The sequence below is a fragment of the Hesperophylax consimilis genome, chromosome 1 (assembly GCF_061612785.1).
Source record: "Hesperophylax consimilis isolate HC1 chromosome 1, BYU_Hcon_1.0, whole genome shotgun sequence".
Classification (NCBI taxonomy): Eukaryota; Metazoa; Arthropoda; class Insecta; order Trichoptera; family Limnephilidae; genus Hesperophylax; species Hesperophylax consimilis.
The window spans coordinates 47689852-47713319 of record NC_142836.1 but is presented as its reverse complement, the minus strand read 5'-3'; the positions used below and the strand labels follow the sequence as shown (position 1 = coordinate 47713319).

The 23468-nt window shown below is 34.0% G+C and overlaps 1 protein-coding gene across 2 annotated transcripts in view; it reads left to right on the top strand.

The window, feature by feature from the left end:
* Positions 1-23468, top strand: part of GV1 (nuclear protein GV1) — a 72198-nt gene that overhangs the window by 38024 nt on the left and 10706 nt on the right. For both annotated transcript variants that reach the window (XM_089639628.1, XM_089639637.1), the window contains exon 2: positions 17303-17453. In XM_089639628.1, coding sequence (XP_089495754.1) covers positions 17427-17453 — 27 coding nt within the window. In that variant the 5' untranslated portion in view covers positions 17303-17426. The remainder of the gene's footprint in view (positions 1-17302; positions 17454-23468) is intronic.

Here is a 23468-nt window from a genome sequence, read left to right as displayed (position 1 = left end):
AAAGACAACGTTTAGGACCGATAGTGCCCATCATCATCTCTGCCCAGACGATGTTTGCGTTCCCCGAAACATTGAAGCAAGGAGATGGAACCCTAGGGGTTAATTACTGTTCTATTTAAGGATGAGGAATTGTCCTTAAACTAAAAATTAACGACTGGCAGTCGTCCGAGAGCACTGAAGTCACAGTTAACGTAAAAATCGTTAAGGTTAAGGACGATTCATTATCCTTATGCAACCGGCATCTCACCCCCGATCACGACTCAAAAGCCCAAATAAATACATCAAATATTTGTTTGGTTTATGTTTTTGATTAGGATACAAAATAACCTCTTGGTATTATTTATAATTTTACATAATTACTCATACTAACATGTGTTAAAAATGACGCAAAGAAAATAAGTGGCATCTCCATTAATAAATAAAATAATGTATTAAAATAGAAAATAAAACATTTTTTAACTTATTTCCACTTGTTTATTTTACCAGTACCGGTTTCGTCCTATTATGGACATCTTCATAATAGGACGAAACCGGTACTGGTAAAATAAACAAGTGGAAATAAGTTAAAAAATGTTTTATTTTCTATTTTAATACTATATAATTCCACCACGTATAACAGTGTAATAAATAAACTCATAAAATAATGTAAATAATAATGTACGGAATGCGTGAATGGAATTTAATGCAATATAAATTGTACACTTTAACACCAACACGCAGCACTTGTTTCATTAATAATAAAGTAGGAATTGTAGGTTTTGTGTACAAAAGTCTATTTACTTCCTGAAACTCTGAATTATATGAGAAAGTTCGGTTTTGCTGCACATCAGAGGCAGGCAACATCGTGATGGAGGTGACCCAGTTATACTTAATACTCGCTGGTTATTGTTAAGTCATCTGTTAGACTTAACTGTGAAAAGGCATGCATAATTGGAGCAATCATTTGATTTAAATTATATTCTCTATCTCTAATCCATTATGACTTTTAACTTCAAATCTAATTAAATTATTTTATTTGGAATCTGTTCCAGTCAAGGCTAAATCATTATGTTTTGCATGTGCTGTCGTAATAGTAATATTAATTTCAGTTTATTTATATTATGCAACTGTGTAAGTGATTTTTCACTCCAAGTGCAAATTACTCTTAACTAACGACGTGTAAAATTCGGAATCGGGCCACTAACAATAACACTACTTATGTAGAGGGCGAAACGGCTAAAATTCCCGTTTAACGCTAGACGACTGCATTGTTTTACGCAAGCAAAAAATCATCGCCAAAAAGTTGTTTTTTATTTTGTGTATTTAGTTCATATCATTAAAAATATGAAATACAAAAAAAATATTTTCCACTTTAAACAAAAAACCATAACCGAAAAGGGGCTCGTAAATAGGGGATTTCGCACTTGGAAGCAGTTTTCGTAGGAGAGATACTTTATTTCTGAGCTTATAAAAATATGTGTTCTACGATAGCATCTATAGGATTTCTAAGAGGATTATGCATTGCTTTGCAGTTCGTCGCCTTAAGAACTTAATTTATCTTACACCATTATAAATTACTTACGCCGATGCTTTATGCCAATACTGGTGTGTAGATTATTTAACGACCCAACTTTCAGTTGTGCAATGTAATAATTAATCAAATATGCAATATATACCTACAACTATTGTATGAATTAATGTTTTTTATAAACTAAGATGAGACGATAGGTAACTATACAAATGTACATGTATTTAACCATGCATGATCATGTGAAAAATGTAGAGATCCTCGGACCATGACAAGAGTCAGAATAATAGAAGTGTATATATGAGACAATATATGCATTTGAATGAGGCAAGGAGTTTGTACCAAGAAAGAGTTGTTTGGCGGTCCGTCCCTCTGCCTGCCCGTGCGGGGAAATAGCGTGATTCTTAGTTAGTTAGTTATAATGACACTTTTTTATCCGTTCATCTGTTGTGCATGTTCAAACCATCTTAGGGTAAATCATTAATTACACTTTTTTCGAGCTTGAATTATATTCAATTTTCATAATTGCGTTAGACACCACAATACTTACGTACCAGTAGAGACCCGAAATTTTCAAGTTTGCGATAACTTTTTACGCCATTTTCGTAATTTCACGAAAGGTGTAAAAACGTGAAATTTGCAATTTTCGGACAAATAACGCGTTTTGTCCAATTTTTCGAGGGATTTTCTATTACTTTAAAATAAGGATGTAATTTTATACTACTTACCTAAATATTGTCAAAACTTGTCCATGGTTTTTATAAGCTTAAATAGCCATACAATGAAATCAAGTTAACTTCACATCTTAAATGCCGCGTACACACATTAATTTTTCGAAAAAATATAATAATTTTCTGCCACTCTTTTGCTTGCAAAATACCTTCGCTTTAGCTGAAAACAGAAGATGTCAAATAATTCCCGTCATTAAATTGATCGAAAACCTGAGTCGAAATTGAACACGTGCTACTATTCAGGTCGAATCCATATGGTAAGACCTTTATGGAATCTATTGTATTGTTTAAAATCTACAACGCACATTTTATTACTCTGTTCAAATCCATCAAAAACTTTATCAGATATTTTCGAGGTGCTCATATATTACAAATATCAATTATAATTCTAAATAAAGTCAGTTTATAGCTTACGGGTATTTATTGCCTTTCAAATGATTTCATTCAGTATTTTTTGGACATCATAAGTCTTCAATAAATCTCTTCCCCGTTAAAAAAACTCCAATTGGCACAGTCGACGCGTTTATACAATCAATGAAAGTGTTTTTTAATGTCATACGCCTACTTTGTAACACAATGTTTACGACCGCATAACTCAAACGTTATGGAAGTCCCAATTGCCTAAAAAGGTGAAGAATTCGTCTGTAATGGAAATTATCACGGATTCCACGCAAAAAAATATTTCTCATGAAAAACGTGTTTGAATTCCGGTGTTGGTGTCATGTTAGTAATTCTGTGGTGTTTTGGAAAAGGGAGACGAGTCAATAATAGTCAATTTTACAGGGGAGCCAATTTTGTATTCTCGATTTTTTGCCAGATCTGAGAATTGTAATTAGGAATATATTTTTATGCAATAATTAATGAAAATATTTATTCTACAGAAGAGTATTTGAAAATTTGGAAAAAACCTATTTTTAACAATTTTACGTGACTCATCCCTCTTTTCCGTGTCACGTTTGGACCTAATTTTGAATAAATCATGAGTTATGTCTTAAATGTTTCTTATTTTTTTCTGTTATTTTTCAACTTAATAAAGGAAAAATCATTTACTTATTTGAGAAGGATGCATTTAAAATCATTGGCACAGAAATTTGTATTGGAATAATTTTATTTAGTTAAAAAACGACATTTTTAACATAAATTAACAATGATATTGCAAAGTAAAAAAAAAGTATCCTGTTATAATGACATGTAATACTCATCCAATATAAACAAAACATACAACAGATTTCTAATTGGTATAATTTGGGGGACTCATTCACCGGCATCTTCATATCCGTCTGGATCAACATTCGGAACGTTGCCAGCATCTGGTAATTTTTTATAAAAATCATGGCAATCAGGATCCACTAAATGAAAATCACTTAGTATGTCCTTTTTCTTTTCCTTGCTTATTGGAATAAGACCACTGTAGCATTTTCCAGGGCTCAAAATGGTGGTTGCATTACCCCTATGTTTAAAAGAAATAGTTTTAAATGGGTATTCAATATGCAAAGTCCTTTTAAAATGTATAGTTCCTGGGGTTGTGTTTTTATACATGAACCATTTTATATCGTGGAATAAAAATCGATTACCTTCATCATCAGTTTGTTTCAGCTGCAATGAACGCTTGCTCAGCAAAGTTTAAAAAAATTTCATGTGTCATGATTTATTCTGTAAATGCTTTCTTTTTTCCAGCAGCTCTTACAAGATTGTACCAATCTCTTGGTAAATGAATATTCATGTCGGTTGCTTTTTTTTTCTTCTCAATTATAGCATGAATGGAATCACATTCCATGTGGGCATGAGTGTGGCCTGGGACTAAAAATTTATGATGTATGATTATGTTTGGTCTTGCTTGAAGAGCACATAAAAACATTGCAACAACATGGCTGTTTTTATTTTGCCCACCACAGGTATCTGAATAAAATGTTAATTCATTTATTTGAGGTGGAATCGCAAGAATGAAATCATACAAACATGACGCTATTTGATTAGCCCCTCGACCACCTTCACATTCATGCCACATGTAACACGTTGTTTCATTTGAGAAGCAGTCGTAAATGGTTAAATTAAACGTCCACAAGGAACGTTTATAAAAGGCAATGTTTGAACGTAGCAGGGGAGTTGGGAGGCACTGCTGCAAATCAAAGCAATAGGTCCTTCTGCTCTCTGACGACTCTTCTTTATTTTTTGCCTTGGCAGAATATGCATAATCTGCTTCCTGCTTGTGGGCTTCGTATTTGGCCTTCAGTACTGATAAATCAGGTTCCTGTACAAGTTTCATCTAAATCGAATACGAATCGCATGTACTGCATGTATCCAGAGAAGGTTTTTTAAATGATAAGCCCATTGTACGAAACACATTTGAGAACATTGATCAGGAAACCGGATCCTCTACTTTTTCCCTATACATAAAATACATTTTGGTTAAAGTGAGTCCAATGGGCAAATACTTCTTAGAGGTATCCCTTCTAAAGTAATGTGACTCGTAGGCAGGATACTCTCTTATGTGATTTTTTATTTGATGAATGCGGTCATCCGATATCTTAGTAGAAGGCACACTGCTTCCCCGTTTGTCAGAAACCGGGAGCCCAGAAACAGATTTACATCTCTTTTTAATGACGGTACATATGAATTTGTTTGTTTCACAAAAAATCTTTTTAAAGCAACCTTTGCACATTTCGATAATGGCCCCCTTAACTCGTATATGATATTTATGATTAATTTCCCTCTTCTTCGGTGGTACATTTCTAACCCGCATAGTTTTCTTAGGCTCATCGGTGATGAGGGATGAGATAAACGTCATTCTTTTGTCGAAGGTTCCTAGTGCCCAGTTAAATAATATACTTTGATATTCAAAAGACACTTTATCCGTGCATTTTTTACGGCAAGCACTTAAGCGTTCCGTTTCTTGACCCTTGACCAATTTCCCAGTTTTAGATTTGTATTTTAGACCTCGATTACGTTTTTCTTTAATCTCTTTCCTTAATAAATAAAGAGATTTTCCTCGGTTTCCAGGGTGCGTGTCTTCAGTTTCAGTAGTTGCTTCACCAAGGAGTGCATTGTTGAAGGGACTGGGTCCATCGTAGCTGGAATTACTGGAACTGGGGGGTTTATAGCTTTCATCCATATCACTGTTGCTAAAATCACTTGAATAATCTGGAACTATCGTCTGTAAGTCTTGGAGAGGATAACTGGAAGACGGACCTATAAAATAAAATCAGTATTTATAATATATACAGCTTTATATACTATAGCTTTAAGAAATACACGGCACGACCAAGTGAATCAGATACTTGAGTCAGGCCATGTCAAGAGTCAGAATAATAGAAGAGCATGTATGAGACATTGTATGAATGTGAACGAGGCAAGGAATGTGTGCCTGAAATTTAATAGGATTTCATAAATTAGTCAATAATTTAGTGAGATGAATCTAATACAAACATAATACCACAACAGAACATGAAGAAATAATATAAAAGATCTTACCATGCGATGAATTTGCATTAGAAAGCGCTATTATTGACCTCGTTCGCTTACTAAACATCTTTAAAACTCCTCAAAACACACGGCACCAAATATAAATATATAATAAACAACAGAAAATGATAATACGACCGAAAGAATGATTCAAATCGCCAAGCAAACTGTGAAACAACAACTGTCAAACGTAACAAGCCGCGGCGTCATGTAACCATAAAGCACAGAATGAACCACAGATAACACAGAAAACAGCGATTATTAAAGTTAACTCTGTTTTCCGTGTCAATATTTAAAAATATATGTTTCGTTATACAGAGACAACTTGAGTTATCTCCAAGTGCGTGTTAATTTATTTAAAATATGACTCGTCTCTGTATGACAACGGCTAATAACTCGGAAACTAATTTTTTGAGCGGACTCATCTCTCTTTTCCGTGTAGAGAAAAAAATTAGGATTCTTCTGGCATATTTAACTCCATTTCGCAATTTTACTGACTCATCTCCCTTTTCCATAACACCACAGAATTTGTTAACGATATTCAACATACGTAAGCATACAATAAAATTAATTTTAAATTTTAAACACATTTTTTCAATTTTTATTAAAACAATTTTTATATCATCGAAGAAGAATATAATACTAATAAATTTAAACGAACAACTTAATAGGTATCACATATAAATAAAAATTGGATTTATTTATCCTAGACACTATCTAGATCAAAAACCAATTATTTAAAACTGTCTCAATCAAAAAGATAGCTGCCAAAAATATGCGAAAAATTTAGTTGATTTTGAATTTGAAATATTAGATCGAAAAATATGACGTATAATATTTAGGCCCTAATGGTCAAGTAGTTTAGCGTTATCCCCGTAGAAATCCTGGGTTCGATTCCAAGTTGAGACCGTTAACTTTTTTTATTTTTCTGTGTCTTTATCTGTTTCGTGTTTCATTTAGATTTGTTAGTATTGTCTTCTTCAATGATATAATACATTTTTTGTTTTATTTTCTGGTGACTCGTTAATGTGCAGAATTTCGTTTCTGACGACAGAATATGATTATAGCAGCGTTGTATTTCTGGTTCAGGGATTTTTTTACGCCATAGAAACACAATAATATTTTTTACAAATTCACATGTTGCTTTACCTTGGTTATCTCTTGCAATTATATTTGTAATGCCTCCATACGTGCCGTATTACAATGCCATATACCTAACCCACAAAGATTTAATAGTATAGTAAAAGGTGTCCCAACTATCTGGAGCCAGTGAAATTATGGCGTCCCCAATTGGGGTATGTTGTGAGGCTAAAAGTAGTGGGGAGGGGAAGGAGATGGGGAAGAGGAATAGGGTGGGTAAGCCATTTCAAGCAATGTTTCAATTCTGAATCTTACACCAGGGCTATACTGAAAGTATCTTCCATTCTGGTACACAATATAAAATTTTAAGTTAATAAATTGTGAAATAACACAAATTTGATATTTTTATATTAGCTCCTCATATGAGGCTCTGATGAACATAATTTCCTTCAGAGCCTATGTCATCTTTGGGTATGATGTGTGGAGAGATTCTAAAGGGAAGGAGAGGAGGATCTTGAAAGTAAAACGGTATGAGGGGTGGGTAAAAATCTGGGGGTCATTGTGTCCAGAAGTGACGGAAGATTGAATCTATCCTTACCACTACGGTGCAAGCCGATTGGTCGAGAGAGTCCCCTCTGGAAAGGTAAAACGATCTTCCACCATCAGTCTCTTCAAATCCGAAGCGCCACATAATTGGTGGGCAAACGCGTCCTCTGCCAAGACAATCTTCAACCCAACAATACGGGTACCCCTGCTATGTCACCAAACACGCTCACATTAGGATTTGAACCCGCGACATTGCTAGTGGAGAGCCTCACCCTTTGACCACGGAGGTTTTAAAATTACAATTTTAAAAAATAACTAAGCTACGTATATTTAAAGTATAATTAAATTAAAGTATAATAAAGTGTAATTATTTTCGTTGGATAATTTCTCCCCCCAAAAAATTACATTTTTGCTTAATCCTTTCATGAAAAATTCGGCTGTTTGAATAATAATAATTTATGCGTGAGCTACGTACGTGAAATACGGCCAAATGAATGAACAATGAAAAACCATTGACCTCCACCTGGTTACATACGTTTTGTCACATTGTTACGTAAAAAAACGTCACGAGTAGGTTCAGCGTGTAACATTCATTTGTTTCAGAATTTTTTACTTCCTTCTGAGCCAAGAGTTGAAAAATTAAATTTATATAAACTTATTTTTCAACTGTTTTAATTGTTCTTTCTTTTGTGTTTACATTATTCCCCTAATATAACGTTTTTAATGGAGAAAAAACGGTTTCTAAAAATAAGTAATAAAAATAGCTCGCTTCTGCTATCAACATCCCACATACATATTAATATTGTGTATGCAAATTTCTCGTTCATAAATGTCAACTGGTAGAACATGATTCGCGCTTTAACTAGATCAGGCAAGAATCATCTCGTGTTGTAATGCTGGTCCACTGAGCCTACTCTACTGTACAGTGTAGGTGATGTAGGGAACAGTCTCCAGTGCAGGTACGTTGTTTACAAACTCGTGCATTGAGTTATTGCAAGATGCTGGCGAGATGCGACCGATGCAACGCACAGAGACAGACCGGTTGACCTCTAAGTCAGTAATGCGCAAGCATGTAGTATAGTACACTAGTTCATATCATCAGTGCGATGTACACAAAAACTCGTTTTTTATTATTTTTCTTTCACGCATAAAACAACGTAGCCCATATCGTCAATAGGATTTTTTCTACGTTTCGTTGGCATTTTATGAAATACCTGGAACCTAGTTCGTGATACTAATTCTATATTATTTTAAATTAGTGTCCCACTTCTATTTTCATTGATCCCTTGATTATTAAAAGAAGATTCTTGTAATAATCGAAACCCATTCACCATGTATTTAAAAATAGGTAGTTTGATTATTTTAATATTATTTTGTGCACAAGTCCCAACTCTCCCTGTAGTCCAGTCAAGTTAAACATGAAAAGGGGGTTGTGCTTGCAAAAGGTCCAGTCATTCTGAATTTTTTATATGTTGTTAGGACCTAAACCAGTATTAAAAAAAAAAATTTGCAACTTCGAAAGTGCTGTGCGACCGGCGGTGGACCTAAAAAACCAGGAAATTTTCGGATTTTTTTCAGTTTTTGCTCAATATCTCAGTAAAGGAAGGGTCTGACTGGTATAAATGTTAAACATATTTTTAAAGTAGACTAAATTTTCTATAATTTGAAACCAAATTAAGAAATACACAGCCATTAGTTTTCAAGATACAGTTCTTCAAAAATAGGCAATTTTTTCCAAAAAGTGCAATTTTTTCGAAATGGTCACTTATTTTGTAAAATAATTTCTAAAATACGCATCCTACGTCAAATATTATAGGAAAAAAAGTTGTTGTAAATTTAATTAGCTTTCATTTAAAACTAAATTAATATCTGTAGACTTAACGGTTCTCTCAAAAATGGCAGATAACCAAAAACAGTCATAAGTGGATTTTGGGTGAAATGCAAATAAACTGTTCTCACGTCTTTTTATGGTTTTATTTATCAAACAGTTAACAGATTTTTGATGAAAAAAAGAAAAGATATTACATCTATCGGGAATTACGTCATCTTCAAACATTGTTTTATATTCCTACATACCAAAATGCTTGTACAAACATCATGGTACCTACTATGAGGACAAATTACATGTACACAAAAAATAAAACTAATATAAATCATGTAGGTATTGTGTCTTGGTTGCCAAATCATGTCTTTCTTTTTATCTTAGCTGGGAGAGGCGCCCAGTCTGTAGTCGGGTCATCTTCATCGTCCGAGCATTTCAGCTCCACATCCGGGACGTTAATGCAAAATTTGCCACCGCATGACTGACAGAGGACTGAGCAATGGAGCCCAGCCTTTCTACACGAGCAGCTCCCAGAGCATCCTTTATTGCATTTACACGAAATTTTTCGCAAAAGAGCAGGAGGTGCGGGATCCATCGTGGTGGGGATGGGGGTGAGTCCTTGAGAAGACAGCTTCCACCCCCATTCAGTGGGATTCAAGTTGACTCCCCGCCACTTCTGCACTTGGAGGTAGCACCTTGCTGCATGGTGGCAAACGGGCGAGGTTTATGTTTGTTGAAGTGACAAACGTCTTATACCTCAGGAAATACAAAGTATCCCTCGCGATGTCACCCCCATATAGAGCCACGAAGCACTTGATGCCTGCTTCACTCACGGCTTGTGGGGTAGAGTCTGGCCGAAGGAAGACCTCCACTTGCTCAGCAAGTGGTTCACTCTTGCTCAGAAGTGTTCTGATTTTGGTCTTTCCTTGGCCAAACGGTGCTGAGGTGGTAGAGCACCCGGCAAACGCGTGGGTAAATAGTACCGTTCCTGGTAATTGTCGGGAGTCCTGGTTGTTGTAGGAGGTCGTAGAGTAGTGACAGCAACCAGCTTCACCCTTCGTGCTCTTCTGAAGATAGACGTTTGTCTCTTCAACGCCTAAACCATTGAGAAACCTTCTCCCACTATGACGACCCGATCGGCATCTGCTCTTTTTGATAACGCCATCATGACGATCTCTCGATCAGCATCTTCTTCGGCAACAGCCATTTCTACTCCCTCCTTCTGAAAGGCGTCACAGAGAAGAGTTATAAGGGGTCTCTTATTGTTTTCATTGCCCAATACATGCTCTTGAGCAATTTGAATTACTGTGGATTCATCGAAAGTCAATTCGTAGCTGGAATGAGCTGCGTAGCGCCGGAGTCATTCCGCTGTTTTGGTGTTTTCTTTTGGTAGCATCTTCGGGGTAGCCGTCAAAAACGATGGAGACGTTCTTCCCAAAGTGGTTTCGGACGTAGGTGGTATAACGCGCCAAAAGTGCTCGAACCGTGCTCTTCCGCTGCCACACGACCTTGTGCAAGAGGTAGCCAACATCCAAAATGACGTGAGTGCTGGCACCTATCGGCGTGTGGCTGGAAAGAGGAGTGAAGGCAGAGTACAGAGTAGATTTAGTGCCCTTGCGCATCCCTTGTTCATTGAACAGAGACATCGGGAACGGGGCCAACTCATACTTGAAGTCATCCTGTAAATCCTGTTCAGATTTCTTTGCAATACACACTCGCTGAAAAATTATGAGCGGATCCACAGCCACTCTTTTGTTTTTGTCCGGCAGTTTAACGGTTGAGGTGATCGATGCCAGCGTGGTAACTTTATTTTTCCGTTTTATTACTACCTTGTCGTACATTTTCCCCACAATTTTCATTACTCCTTCCGTTCCAACTCTCTGGGCTGTGTGGAAATTAATTTCAGGACCTGCCAGTAAACCACTACTGATAGAAATTAAACTGTCAGTTTTGGGAAATGGAGGGTGGAGAGCAAACCAGTTTTTTAGTTTTTCCACATCACTATTATCTCGGATGATTCGAGAAGGTCTCATGTCCACATGCTGCTCTCCAGTATGACATGATAAGCTGCAAAAACTTTCCAGTTCTTCACAAATGTTCAACATAAACACCATTCCTGTTGTCCACCTTGCCAGAACACTTCCGGAGATTCCTCTTCCTTGGGTCAACCCACCGTAGGTTTTCATGGATCGCATCAGCTTCTGCTCAATTGTTAGGTCTGACCACAACCCAGACCAAAACTTGTCAGACCGGTGAATGGTAAAGGATCCTTTTGTGAACATGTCGTATTCACTTTTATCCATCCGATCTTATAGAGCTTCATATCCTGAAGATAGAGGTGCGCGCTCTTAGCATACAAAAAATGTCCAGCTGCGTGGAAAAAAGGGAGCATCTTGTGGAAAGTGTACAAATGAAGGTTCCAATCACCAGCACGCTCTGCCTGGATGAATAGTTTTATCAAAGTGGTCATACGAAAGTATTGGACCCACAACTGTGATGTTGGACCATTCGCTTTAATTTTCTCCAAGGCACTTTTAAATTTTGCCTTTAGTATTTGGTAGGTATCAATTTCTTCTGCTGATATAGTGAGAGACCTTTCAGTGTCTCGCAGCAATTTTTCAGTCTCGTCTCGCTCCTATGGAGTTATGTCAACCTCATAAAAAACAATGCTGGCCAGTGTGAGGTTTGCCAAAATGTGGGCTCGAACAGCTCGTGAATATGCGTGCCCATTCATATGGGTACCCATGGGTATAGGTACTAATGGGTACTTGAAATTTGAAAAAGTTGTAATTATATTATAACCCTAGGATAAACCCACGATGATTAATGGATTTACTTCACAGCACAATAAAACCATAAAAAGACGCGAGAACAGTTTATTTGCATTTCACCCAAAACCCACTTATGACTGTTTTTGGTTATCTGCCATTTTTGAGAGAACCGTTTAGTCTACAGATATCAATTTAGTCTCAAATAAAAGCTTATTAAATTTACAACAACTTTATTTCATACAATATTTGACGTGAGATGCGTATTTTAGAAATTATTTTACAAAATAAGTGGCCATTTCGAAAAAATTTCACTTTTTGGAAAAAATTGCCTATTTTTGAAGAACTGTATCTTGAAAACCAATGGCTTTATATAGCCTGCTTTGGTCTCAAATTATAGCAAATTTAGTCTTCTTTAAAAGTATGTGTACAAATTACACCGGTCAGACCCTTCCTTTACTGAGATATTGAGCAAAAACTGAAAAAAATCCGAAAATTTCCTGGTTTTTTAGGTCCACCGCCGCTCGCACAGCACTTTCGAAGTTGCAAAATTTTTTTTTTAATACTGGTTTAGGTCCTAACAACATATAAAAAATTCAGAATGACTGGACCTTTTGCAAGCACGGATGTACATCTTGACTGGACTACTGCTCCCAACCGTCTGAAGCCAGTGAGGCTGTGGCATCTCCGATTGGGGTATATGTCAGGCTGAAGTTAGTGGGAAGTTGAAGGAGATGGGGGAGAGGAAGGTGGTGCTTTAAAAGTATTTGGCTATTCTGATCTAGTTACCAACTACGGCTAAAGCCATTTCAAGTAACGATTCAAGTAATAAGATTTACTTAAACCCGCCTTCCAAAATAGAAAATAGAACAATGAACCAGAATATGGAAATTTTTGAAATTACACTGCAAGTTTAAAAAAGTGACGTTGGCCTAGAAAATCTTGACAGAAAATCTTTCCAAAATGCACAATTTCCAGCGTTCGAGAATTTATTAGTTTTGCTTGCGAAATAATAAGCAAACAGATATGAGCTTTTTAACGAAGATGTAAAACCACTGTCCGAAACCGGTTGCTGGTTCATCCATATATTTGTTGTAATACCTTGCAAGGCGTTTTCAACCTAGAACTGGTGATGTTTTAATTATAGGCCTTTTATGGTGGTTTTATGCTTGCCAAGAATCTTGAAATTTAAATAATATACTACATTGTTTCCGAGAATTACTATTAGGTGAAGCGCTGTTATAAAGCACGTCGTGCCCACTTCTAGTATTAGGTACTTACTATGAATTGCATCATCTGTGTTTATTGTATGCTAAAATATTTTTGGATGGCGATTTTATTCTCGATAACTTCGAGTATCGACAACATTTCTCGCAGAGTTATAAGATCCTTGATTCTGTGGCCATCGAGAGTTCAAAACCCAGCGAAGGGAGATTTAAAAGTGACAGTAAAAAACAGACTTCAAAATACCCCCACAGAATATGAAATTTATTGTCACAATTATTTTATCAGTAAATCGGTTTAACCGGTTATAAATCATTTTAAATTGGGAGGGGGTAAAATAGAATCATATAAAAAAATTCGTCTAAACGTGGATTTAACCACAGTTTGTAAATGACTTTGAAAGCCGAAACAGCTGTAACAATAATAAAAACCAAAAATACTTGCAGAAATTTACAATTATATTATTAATTTTGATTTACATTAAATTTAAAAAAAAATAAATGGAGTTCTATAAATTAAACACAAAAACAATAAATGAATAGCGAAGTTTTTTAATGTAGTTTTAGTTATTTTTTAGCTTTCTAAACTACCCTTCGGGGGATCTAGCACAGTGAAATCAATAACTTTACACATATTCGATCGATAAACGTAACTACCGATGATTTTATACCGATTTACCGAGCACGGTCGCGCTGTTGATACCCATACTGATATTGATACACTAGCGCATATGTCTGTGAACTGACATTCCTAAACGTCAGACGGTTACGTACGAGTTAAAAAAACTAATAAATTGACAATGTCTAATCGGAATAATAACTTAAATGAACATTGGCATACCGCATCTACTTTTTGACACTAAAAAGGGAATAAATTTGTTTATGATGTCGTTAGTTATCTTTTGTTTCTCTAAGTTGAAACTAAATCAATTAACAAATTTGTACACAATTTTGGTTTTCGTAATTGAAGAAAATATGAAGGTTACTATTATAATTAAATAATTAATGCTATTTGGTTAGATTTACAAAATAATAATAATGGTATAATTTGTATGGCGCAGTTTAAAAAAAAAATCACTTCCCTACCTTCCTCTCCTACTACTACTATTTACAGCCTCACAATATATTCCGAATTGGGGATGCTATAGTCCCACTGACTTGAGAACAGGGGACTCTATTAGAGTCACTCAATATTACCATTATTGCACATATCTCATGCACCATACAATTCATATTTAACACCCAATAAATTCAACAGTTTATAAATAAATATTCAAGCCAGGTCTATTAACTTCACAATAAACGCATTATAGTGTCAGTATTACACATATTTTGATTTCAAGTGCATTAATTTGTAGAATTTGAAAAATGACCATAACCGCAATCTGCGCCCGTGTCACCTTCAATAGCATAAACCTCAATAGGCGCGCACAGCAAGGCAAGGTCTGCTTGCGGTGGATTCACCTATGTTTAACGGTTCATTATCTTTTGACCACTCATCTGATCTTGTGGAATTGATTTAGGTAAATGAATCGATGGGTACAACATTATTATTAGGGTAGGAGTAAATCAACTTTCTATATGGCAGTATTATTTATTTTTGATTTGATCTATTGGATAGGTGATTCGATAATGTGTGGGACACTCGGCTAGTTATTAGACAGGTCAAGAATCGTGATACAATTGAACACAACCCAACCTAAGACAATTGAACACAACCCAAAACCCAAGAGTCATGATACAATCGAACGGTAACCGGATAAATCATCACAATAATAATTCATCACATCTTTAAAATGTAATATAAAGTCATGGAAAGTGATGTAACAAAAACTTTATTAACTGGGTTATGAAGGTTAGGTTAGGTTAAAAAAAATATTTTAATAGTTTCTAATGACTTTATATCACTTTTTAAAAGTGTTTTGAATTGTCACTGTGCTGAGTTATCATGGAACCCTAGATACCTCCCCGCCTTCCTCTTCCCCATCTTCTCATCCTCCACACTACCTTCAGCCTCCCAACATACCCCAATAGGGGATGTCGTAGCGGATGGCTCCACACGATTGGGAGTAGTTGGGAATATTTTGCGAAATTCACATAAAAAACAAAAATTTGAATCTTTGAAAGTAGAGCCTACTTTTTTCATTTAATTTCGATGTAATCAAGAGGAAGGAGACAAGAAATATATTTGGTCGTATTCGGAACCAGAAGCTAAACATTCAGGGCGGGGGTATCCTCATAAAAGAGTAACTAAGTATGTATGTCACTAAAACTTGAACTGAAAAAAATACTGCCCGTAACCAGTGTAAAGCACCTTCCGGTTATTCATATCGACAGGGTCATAAAGAGCTTATAAACGTGACCTTACAACTCGTTATCGCTTGTAATAAATTATGAAGTGGCCCTTTTATATTGTCTTTTACGTTTTATGTGTGCTACATAGATGTGTTTAAAACTAGAAAATATGTGGTATGACCAAATATTTCAAAACTTGTTTCAAAATACTTAAGTAATGATCTACTTAATACTCGTATTAGAATAAATAATAAACTCTGATGTAGGCCCTGTTTTTATAAACCTCAAAGCCAAGCTTAACTTTAATCCGAGCTTACAAGGCTCATAATATTATGTCAATCGATGTACAAATGATAGCGTTTTATGACTTGTTTGTCAATGTTTTTATATAGAAGAAAGTTGTTCGGGCAGATGAAGCATCAGGTGACAAAAATAATCGAAGCATAAATTTTTACCATTGACAAAAACACGAATTCATCTTAGATTGTTGCGGTTTTTAACTCTCCCGAAATTAACGGTCTTCGTTTTTAGTCTTTTTAGATATTTTCTCAGCATAGCTGCACTTTGTACATACCACGATAATATTATTGTATTGTACTAAAAATCAGTTGAACAATTTTATATATAAGTTCAGAGAACGGTTATGTTTTGATTTTTTTATGTAAATACCGCAGATGAGTCCCAACTGCTCCCATCCGTCTGAAGACTATAGTATATATCCCTAATTGAGGTGTGTTGTGAGGCTGAAGGTTGTGGGGGGAAAAGTAAGGCTGGGATGTACATGGCTATTCAGATCTGGTAACCAATCACGTTTGGTCTAGATTTAAGCAATGTTCAATTAATTTCATTGTTTCAATGCAAGTATAGTATAATACCTACATTATTTTGAATGAATTAATTGTGGAGCATTAAAAAATTAATTAATTAAAATTTCCTTGCACACGCCGACACATTCGATCCCGCAAACTTCGGATTGGTACACGGCGACAAATGAGTATTGCTGATTTATTAGAATCCACATAAAATATGATATCAGGCCATTTCCTAATAAATTATAATTACTCTTATGATATATCGGAACACGTTTTCATGGAGTTGCATTTATTCTGATATTACATAATGACGAAATGCGAAAATATTCGATTTTTTATGAATGACGTCGATATAACACATTCGTCTGTTTCAGGTAGTTTATTAGGAATTCGGTCAATTCATTCGTTAAAGGCCTGCAGTCTCGTTTTTAACAGGAATACGAATAATTTGAAGAGAATTTTTAATAAATTAGCATTATTTTAAGCGTGTAGTCGCGAGCCGTACTCCTCGATCACTGAAACCGTCAAGTAATAGAGAAGTAATCTGAAGTAATGATGGAAAATGCTTAAAATAACTCTAAGCATTTATATTTCAGATCATACAATGATAGCATTGTTGTTTGTTATTTTCATAATCAGACAAAACTATAACATTACGCTGTGCTATATTTCATTATGCGCTACAAGTAACACGATCTTATCAGCAGAATTGCTTTGTTACATTTTATATTCACCAAATTTTTCGATAGATTTTACTTGACGTGAAGCATTTCTGGCCTAAATAATTTAAATCTTCGTCGTCAGGTTATTACTTAATCTTATTCAAATATGGGATTTGGCGTATTTGGTGAAAAACCAAGCTTTAGAACTATCTATGGGACAAATGAATCTGAAACAATATAAATAAAATACCTTCAAAGTTAGTGATTATTAAACAAAAAATCTATTTCAATACAAAAGCACAAAACTAACAAAACCTCTTACGAAATATAAATAATTTAGTGAAGAAAAATTTTTGAGAAGAATGTGTAAATAAATGTGATGTTTCCTTTTCAGAGATCAGTGAGTTACCAGTTAACAGATGTGATATAAAAGTGATTTTGTTCTGATTAACAGTGAATCCGTGCACAAATTTCTAGAAAATATTTAAAGTGATAGACAATAACAATATATCTATAAAATGCAGCTCGTCGCACATTCAAAAATGGTAAGCTTTTTGAATTGCAATATTATTATCTTATTTTTTTCTAATATTCGTTATTTTTTGGAATTTTTCCTCTAAGGTGAATTTCGTCTAATTTGTTTATTCAGAATTAAGACAATAATTTGATAAATATAACAGTTTCATAACAAAATAATATCATAAATAAGAGTTAATGTTTGCTAAAATTTCTTTGAATAAGCCTTATAATTTTTTGTAGATTTAATACAAGATTCAAGTTACAATTTTCTTTAATTATAAATTTAATAAAGTGATTTGTAACCTTTGATTCAGTAAACTTCCTGGGAAGGAGTAACCTTCTGTTGAAAATACGTCAAAATTATATATTCAGAGAAAGTTACATTTGATAATATCATTACTCATCGTGACCATGACATAGGATGTATTTTAAACGTTTTAATTCGAGAATTAACATAATTTATTGTGATAAATTTAGACACCACATTTAATTGAATAATTCTTTCTAGTGGGTAGCAGGTTTGCATGTTCTGTTATTTGCACGTAATAAATCAAATAATAAGTACAGAGGATTTTAAAAATGTCCACATCTTACGCGTCGATCAACTGGGTAAACTATTTGTGAACCTGATTTTAAGATGGTTAATAAAACTCAAGACTCGGCCTCAGAGTTCATATTAATGAGATCCACTTAATTAGACACGTCAATTACTTTAACAATTTAGCATAAGAACCTTGGGAGATTATGTGGGTTAAGCATTTAATTATACCATCACTAGCCCCATCAACGTTACAAACAAGGCGCCATCATATGAGAACCCAATGTAATGCTATGCTGTTGTGAAATCGTTCTTACACTAATTTACGAGGATTTTTTTCATACTTAATTTAAAATATATTTGTATGAAACGCATGTATGTTAGAGCTAGGTTTGTGTGAAACGTCTTAAAACCCGGCCATGTTATTAAGAAACTCCTTCTGTAAGCTTTGGTCCTTTTTACATGAATGATGATTAACCTATAATACTCGTACCTAACTGTGCATTCTGTGGCACGCCTTTGATGCTGAAATACTTTAATGCGTTGTATTGGCTACTTAGAAATAGTACCACTAGGCTAGATTTTAATAGAATACTGGCTTTGGTTTGTCAATACAATTTATTATAAAATTTAAATATTTTGTGCCTAACTGTAGCGAACGGGGATAAAAGAAAAAAAACCTAGATAAAGAACTAAGTTGTTAACCAAGTATAACAAATAAAAATAAAAAAAGCACAGATGAAAAAAATACTTTCAATATCGAACGCATACGTTGAATTATTGAAGACATAAGTAGAAATCTTAGTTGTAAACCAAATATATTAATATTATTATAGATTTTTTTAAACTGTTATATTTTATGTTAGTTAGTATTTTTATAACTATTATAAGATATTTTCATTAAAAGATGAACTTCATTGCATGTAAATTATTTTTGGGTGTTTAAAAGTAATAATAAAAAAAAATATGTAACGCTATCAGGCAAATATAATTATTTTTATATATTTTTTACTAATTTCTTAATTATTGTCTCCTCACGGGGATACACCTCAAATAAATCGGTAAATAGTTGGAAATGGATGATAAATATTACATTTTTGTACACCTTTATGAGAATGTGATAAACATCTGCTTAGAAACACAAAATAAAATATTTCCTAGGAATTAGCTCAATTTTCACGGTGTATTATTTTTCGTAGAAGCGCCGTGAGAACAACTGTGTACAAACAATTATGCACATTCTACAGAGCAATAAACAAATAATAACAACATCGTCTTCAGTGACTGCAGTTGGTTGAAATGAAATTTGCATGGTGGGACCCTGTTTAGAATTTTGCAACCCGTTTCTCCTGGCGAAATCCATTTTCTGAACACGTCTCTAGTCTGATTTGGTTAGGTAACAATAAGTCTGGCGTCGATTGCCTTACAAGTAACACACCTCAAGGAATGGCAATGAGGAAGGAAAATGTGCTTCAAAACGTTTCATTCATTTTATGCGGAAGAATTCATTTAAACTTTTTCACAGAAATTCTCGTATTAACCCGGCTGTTTTTCTTTGGTAACAACATACTTTTTGATGTTTTTAAACTACTTCCTCAAATATTAGTAATTAGGCGAGATACCAAATAGTATAAAGTAAAATCATTAATTTGAAATAAAATTTACCACAAAAGTTAGCCGACTTCTTCAATTTTTTGTTAATTTTTATATAATTAATGTAATTTTTTAAAGTACCGAGTTATTTCCGATCCCCGAAGAGGACAAAAGCAATGAAACCAGTGAAATATAAAAAGGTGTTCGAGAAATAACACCAAATTAAAAGGAAAATGGCATTATATCACGGTTTTTATTTCGCTAAATTGGTTTTATTTTTGTAGAACCTTGGGGAGGTGTTTTAAATGGCATGAGCGAAAAATACAGACCTAGCAAGCGTAAAATAAAGGATCTTATTAAAATTAAAATAAACGTTTTTTACTTGTGTAGTTCTTTTTCACCTGTCACATAGAGTGCGCGTGAATCCGGGTCCAATCTTCAAGTGGTAAGTGGTAAGCAAGCAGCTCATAATTTAGTACTTATAGCAAAAGAACATCGATAGCCATCATGTTTTATTACACCCTATAAAGATGTGTATTTATTAGTTCTTTAGAATAATAAATGGAACTATGAACAAATAGTTAATTTAATACTGAGCGAGTTAATTAAAAGCATCGACCTAATCCCTTATTAAAAACGACACGAACTTCCAATAATTCTCTTATATAATATAATATGATCATGTATTTTTTTATTAACATTAATGTTTTTAAAGTTTATGTAAAAATTATAACATTCATAAATAAGTAGGCAAAGTAGTCCGATCGTAATATTAAGTTTAACAGAGCGCTACTGAGTTATTAGAAAGAAAATGATTTAGTAATGTCAGCAGGATTCTGTAAAACCATATCTTAAGTCTGATGTATTGACCACGTAACTACAGGAGTCGGTTAACAAGAACGTAAATCATTTTATAGAACGGCCAAATTAGTAAGTTGGCAAATTCGCATAATTTTATGGAAAATCAGCGCGTTCTCAATTTCTTAACATCTCAATATTATCCTCTATATGGGATTGACGTTTTGCAATGCTTTTATTATGATTGATTCGAATTGATGAGATGTTTTATGTATATGGTTTTTTATGAACGCACGTAGAAAACTACAGCACCCATGCCTTGAGGGTTTTCTTAGTATATTTACTAAACGTAAATGTTGAGCTAATGTTTAAATTGCAAGATTTTCAAGAAAAACGTTGAGACTTCAAATATCAAATTATAGGCTATTCCTTCTCGTTAAAATGTAATCAATATTAACAAGCAATTATACTTATTGTTTATAAGTGTGGTACAATTAGGTTAATGGTGTTCTTGTACTAAATCACAAATAATGTATTATTACGTGTTGATGTTCTTCAAAGATTGCAACGTCTATCAGATGACAACAGAACATTTGAATGATGGCGCTAATTACATATTAATCACAATAGCAAATGCAATGTTTTCATGATCGGATTTCTGTTATTTTAACAACTAAACGGATAATCTGTTTATTTGTCTGATATCCGGAGGAACAACAGCTCAAAGCGTTGTCATCTGAATCAGTAAGCAGTGAGCACTGGCTTCATGAACGCTTAATGTTATCTGATCGAAACATTGTTTCATCCACGAGCTACGGATAAAGGATAAAAATGTAAAGGCACGTTATTTAAAAATAAAAATAAAAACGATGTCGCAACTCTGAGTATAGTTATATATAGTTGAGTATTTCGGTATTGTTTGCCGAGGAAACCAATAAAAAAACATTTTTTTTAAAACAAATAAATCACCATTGTAATAGATATTTTTCCCCATATAATAAGTATAATATGTTGTCATTTATATTCAATTTACAACATATTATACTTATTTTCCCGGAATTTACGTGTTTTCCGCAAGTGGAATTAAATGCTAGAAAAAATTTCTGTATACGCCCATTATTTAATATACAGAATGTCAATAATTAAAGCTGTTCAATATATATTAGTATGTTTAATGCTAACTAAAACTTTCGAAAATTCTTAGATAACGGTCACAATAAAATATTGCTCTCATTACAGATAAAAATTTGGAAGCAAACCTGTGGACGCAGTCGTGATCAGGAACCGAATCATATTATTTATATTCATTTCTTTATACAATATGTCTCCAGTTTTGTACCGCTTACGGACTTGTTACCATTTGCACTAAGTTACTTTGTCCGTTGTCAATAACCGTTATAAGAACATTTTGTTATCTAACATTAACTGTTATACGCAGTCTCATTGAAGTTCATACTCACTTTTAACCAAGGGCTTTCAAATATTTCAAAGTTAATAACTTATTCAAATAAATATCTATATAATCTACCTTTGATGTAATATATTTTTGACTCACTATTATTCCAAGCTGGGAAGGACATAGAGCAAATACTCTTTTCGTCATCTATGAGAACTCCATAAACTTCTATTTTGATTATCACTTTCCAAATTGTTGACTTTTTCTTCCACCAACCGCTTCTTCCTCGCACTTCTTTCTTCGCCCATCGTCAGTTCTACAATTCATATCAGTCTTCCAGTTTCTCGTCAATATAATATACAGGGCGTATCAGCACTTACCTGAAAGACTCCAACCATCGTTTCCTGAGCATATCTGGATTAAAAATGTACGTTTTATGTTTTGCTGTCCGACGATATTTTTTTTTCATTAAAAAAAAATCTACCATACTGCTATTACTGCTACACATCGCAACGGATCACGAGGTACACGCACTGTCCTGGCTGTACAGTGCTGCTGGAAATATACGGAATGGGTATCACGCGATGCGCTAAGTTAGACCCAGTGGCGACATGTGATGAAATTTTCGTTTATTGAGTTTTTTTCATTGAAAAAATGTCTTCGGACAGCAAAATAACATCTACATTTTTTCCTTCAAATTCTCAGAAATCGCCGGTTATAGTATTTCGGGTATATGCTTATACAGGAAGTCTACGCCCTGTATACTACCTAAAGCTCACAAACTCATCCAGTCGCTCCAAGGATTAACCGTTCACATTGTTTATACACAGTATCTCCGTACTGTATCTTTCAATTACAATGTATTTTTGTAGATAGTTATTATAATTTAATGCGATGAGCATGCCTTTATAATACTCTGTCGTCACTGCCAACACTTTTAAAACAACAAGCAAATTTAATATTCGTAAAATAAATAGGAATAAAATACTATGACTAAATAATTTGATGAAAATAAAATACTTTGTTCACACCACAATTTAATTTAATCAAAACAATCGACATGTTTCGAAACTAATGGGTTCTTCTTCAAGATAAGCGTATACTTAAAAAAAAATATATTCGTAGAAATATAATATAGGACGTACGTTCAAAATTATGTACGTCCTATATATAATTTTATATATTAATAAAATTTCCTATGTACGTTCAAAAAATATAAACATAAAATAAAAATATCAGAAAATGTAATGTATAATTTTATCTTCAGTATGTTGGTTTCGAAACTTCTCGATTATTTTGATTAAATAGTGGTGCATAGAAGTCATTTTAATTTCATTAAATTGGAATAAATCTACTATCCCAAAAAATGCCGTTTTCTCCATCATTAAAATAATGATCTGCATATCCATAACTTTACTCTGTAAAGTATTTTCATGTGACTTGCCTAAGTAAACGTGATGTTCCTTTCTTTTTATATTTGTTTTTAAAACACCTTAAAAATAAACTGATTCCTTTAAACGGGTAAGAAAGGTTGTACTTGCAAAAAATCAGATCATTCATCAATCCTAATATTTTTAAACAGAGACATAATACACCGTTGCTGTTTCAGAGTGCCAAAATTTTACCTGTTAAGGCTATTCCATGACAAAAAATCACAATTCAGTATATATTTACCCCGCAGCATAAAGAAAAATTAAAACATAAATACAGCACTAG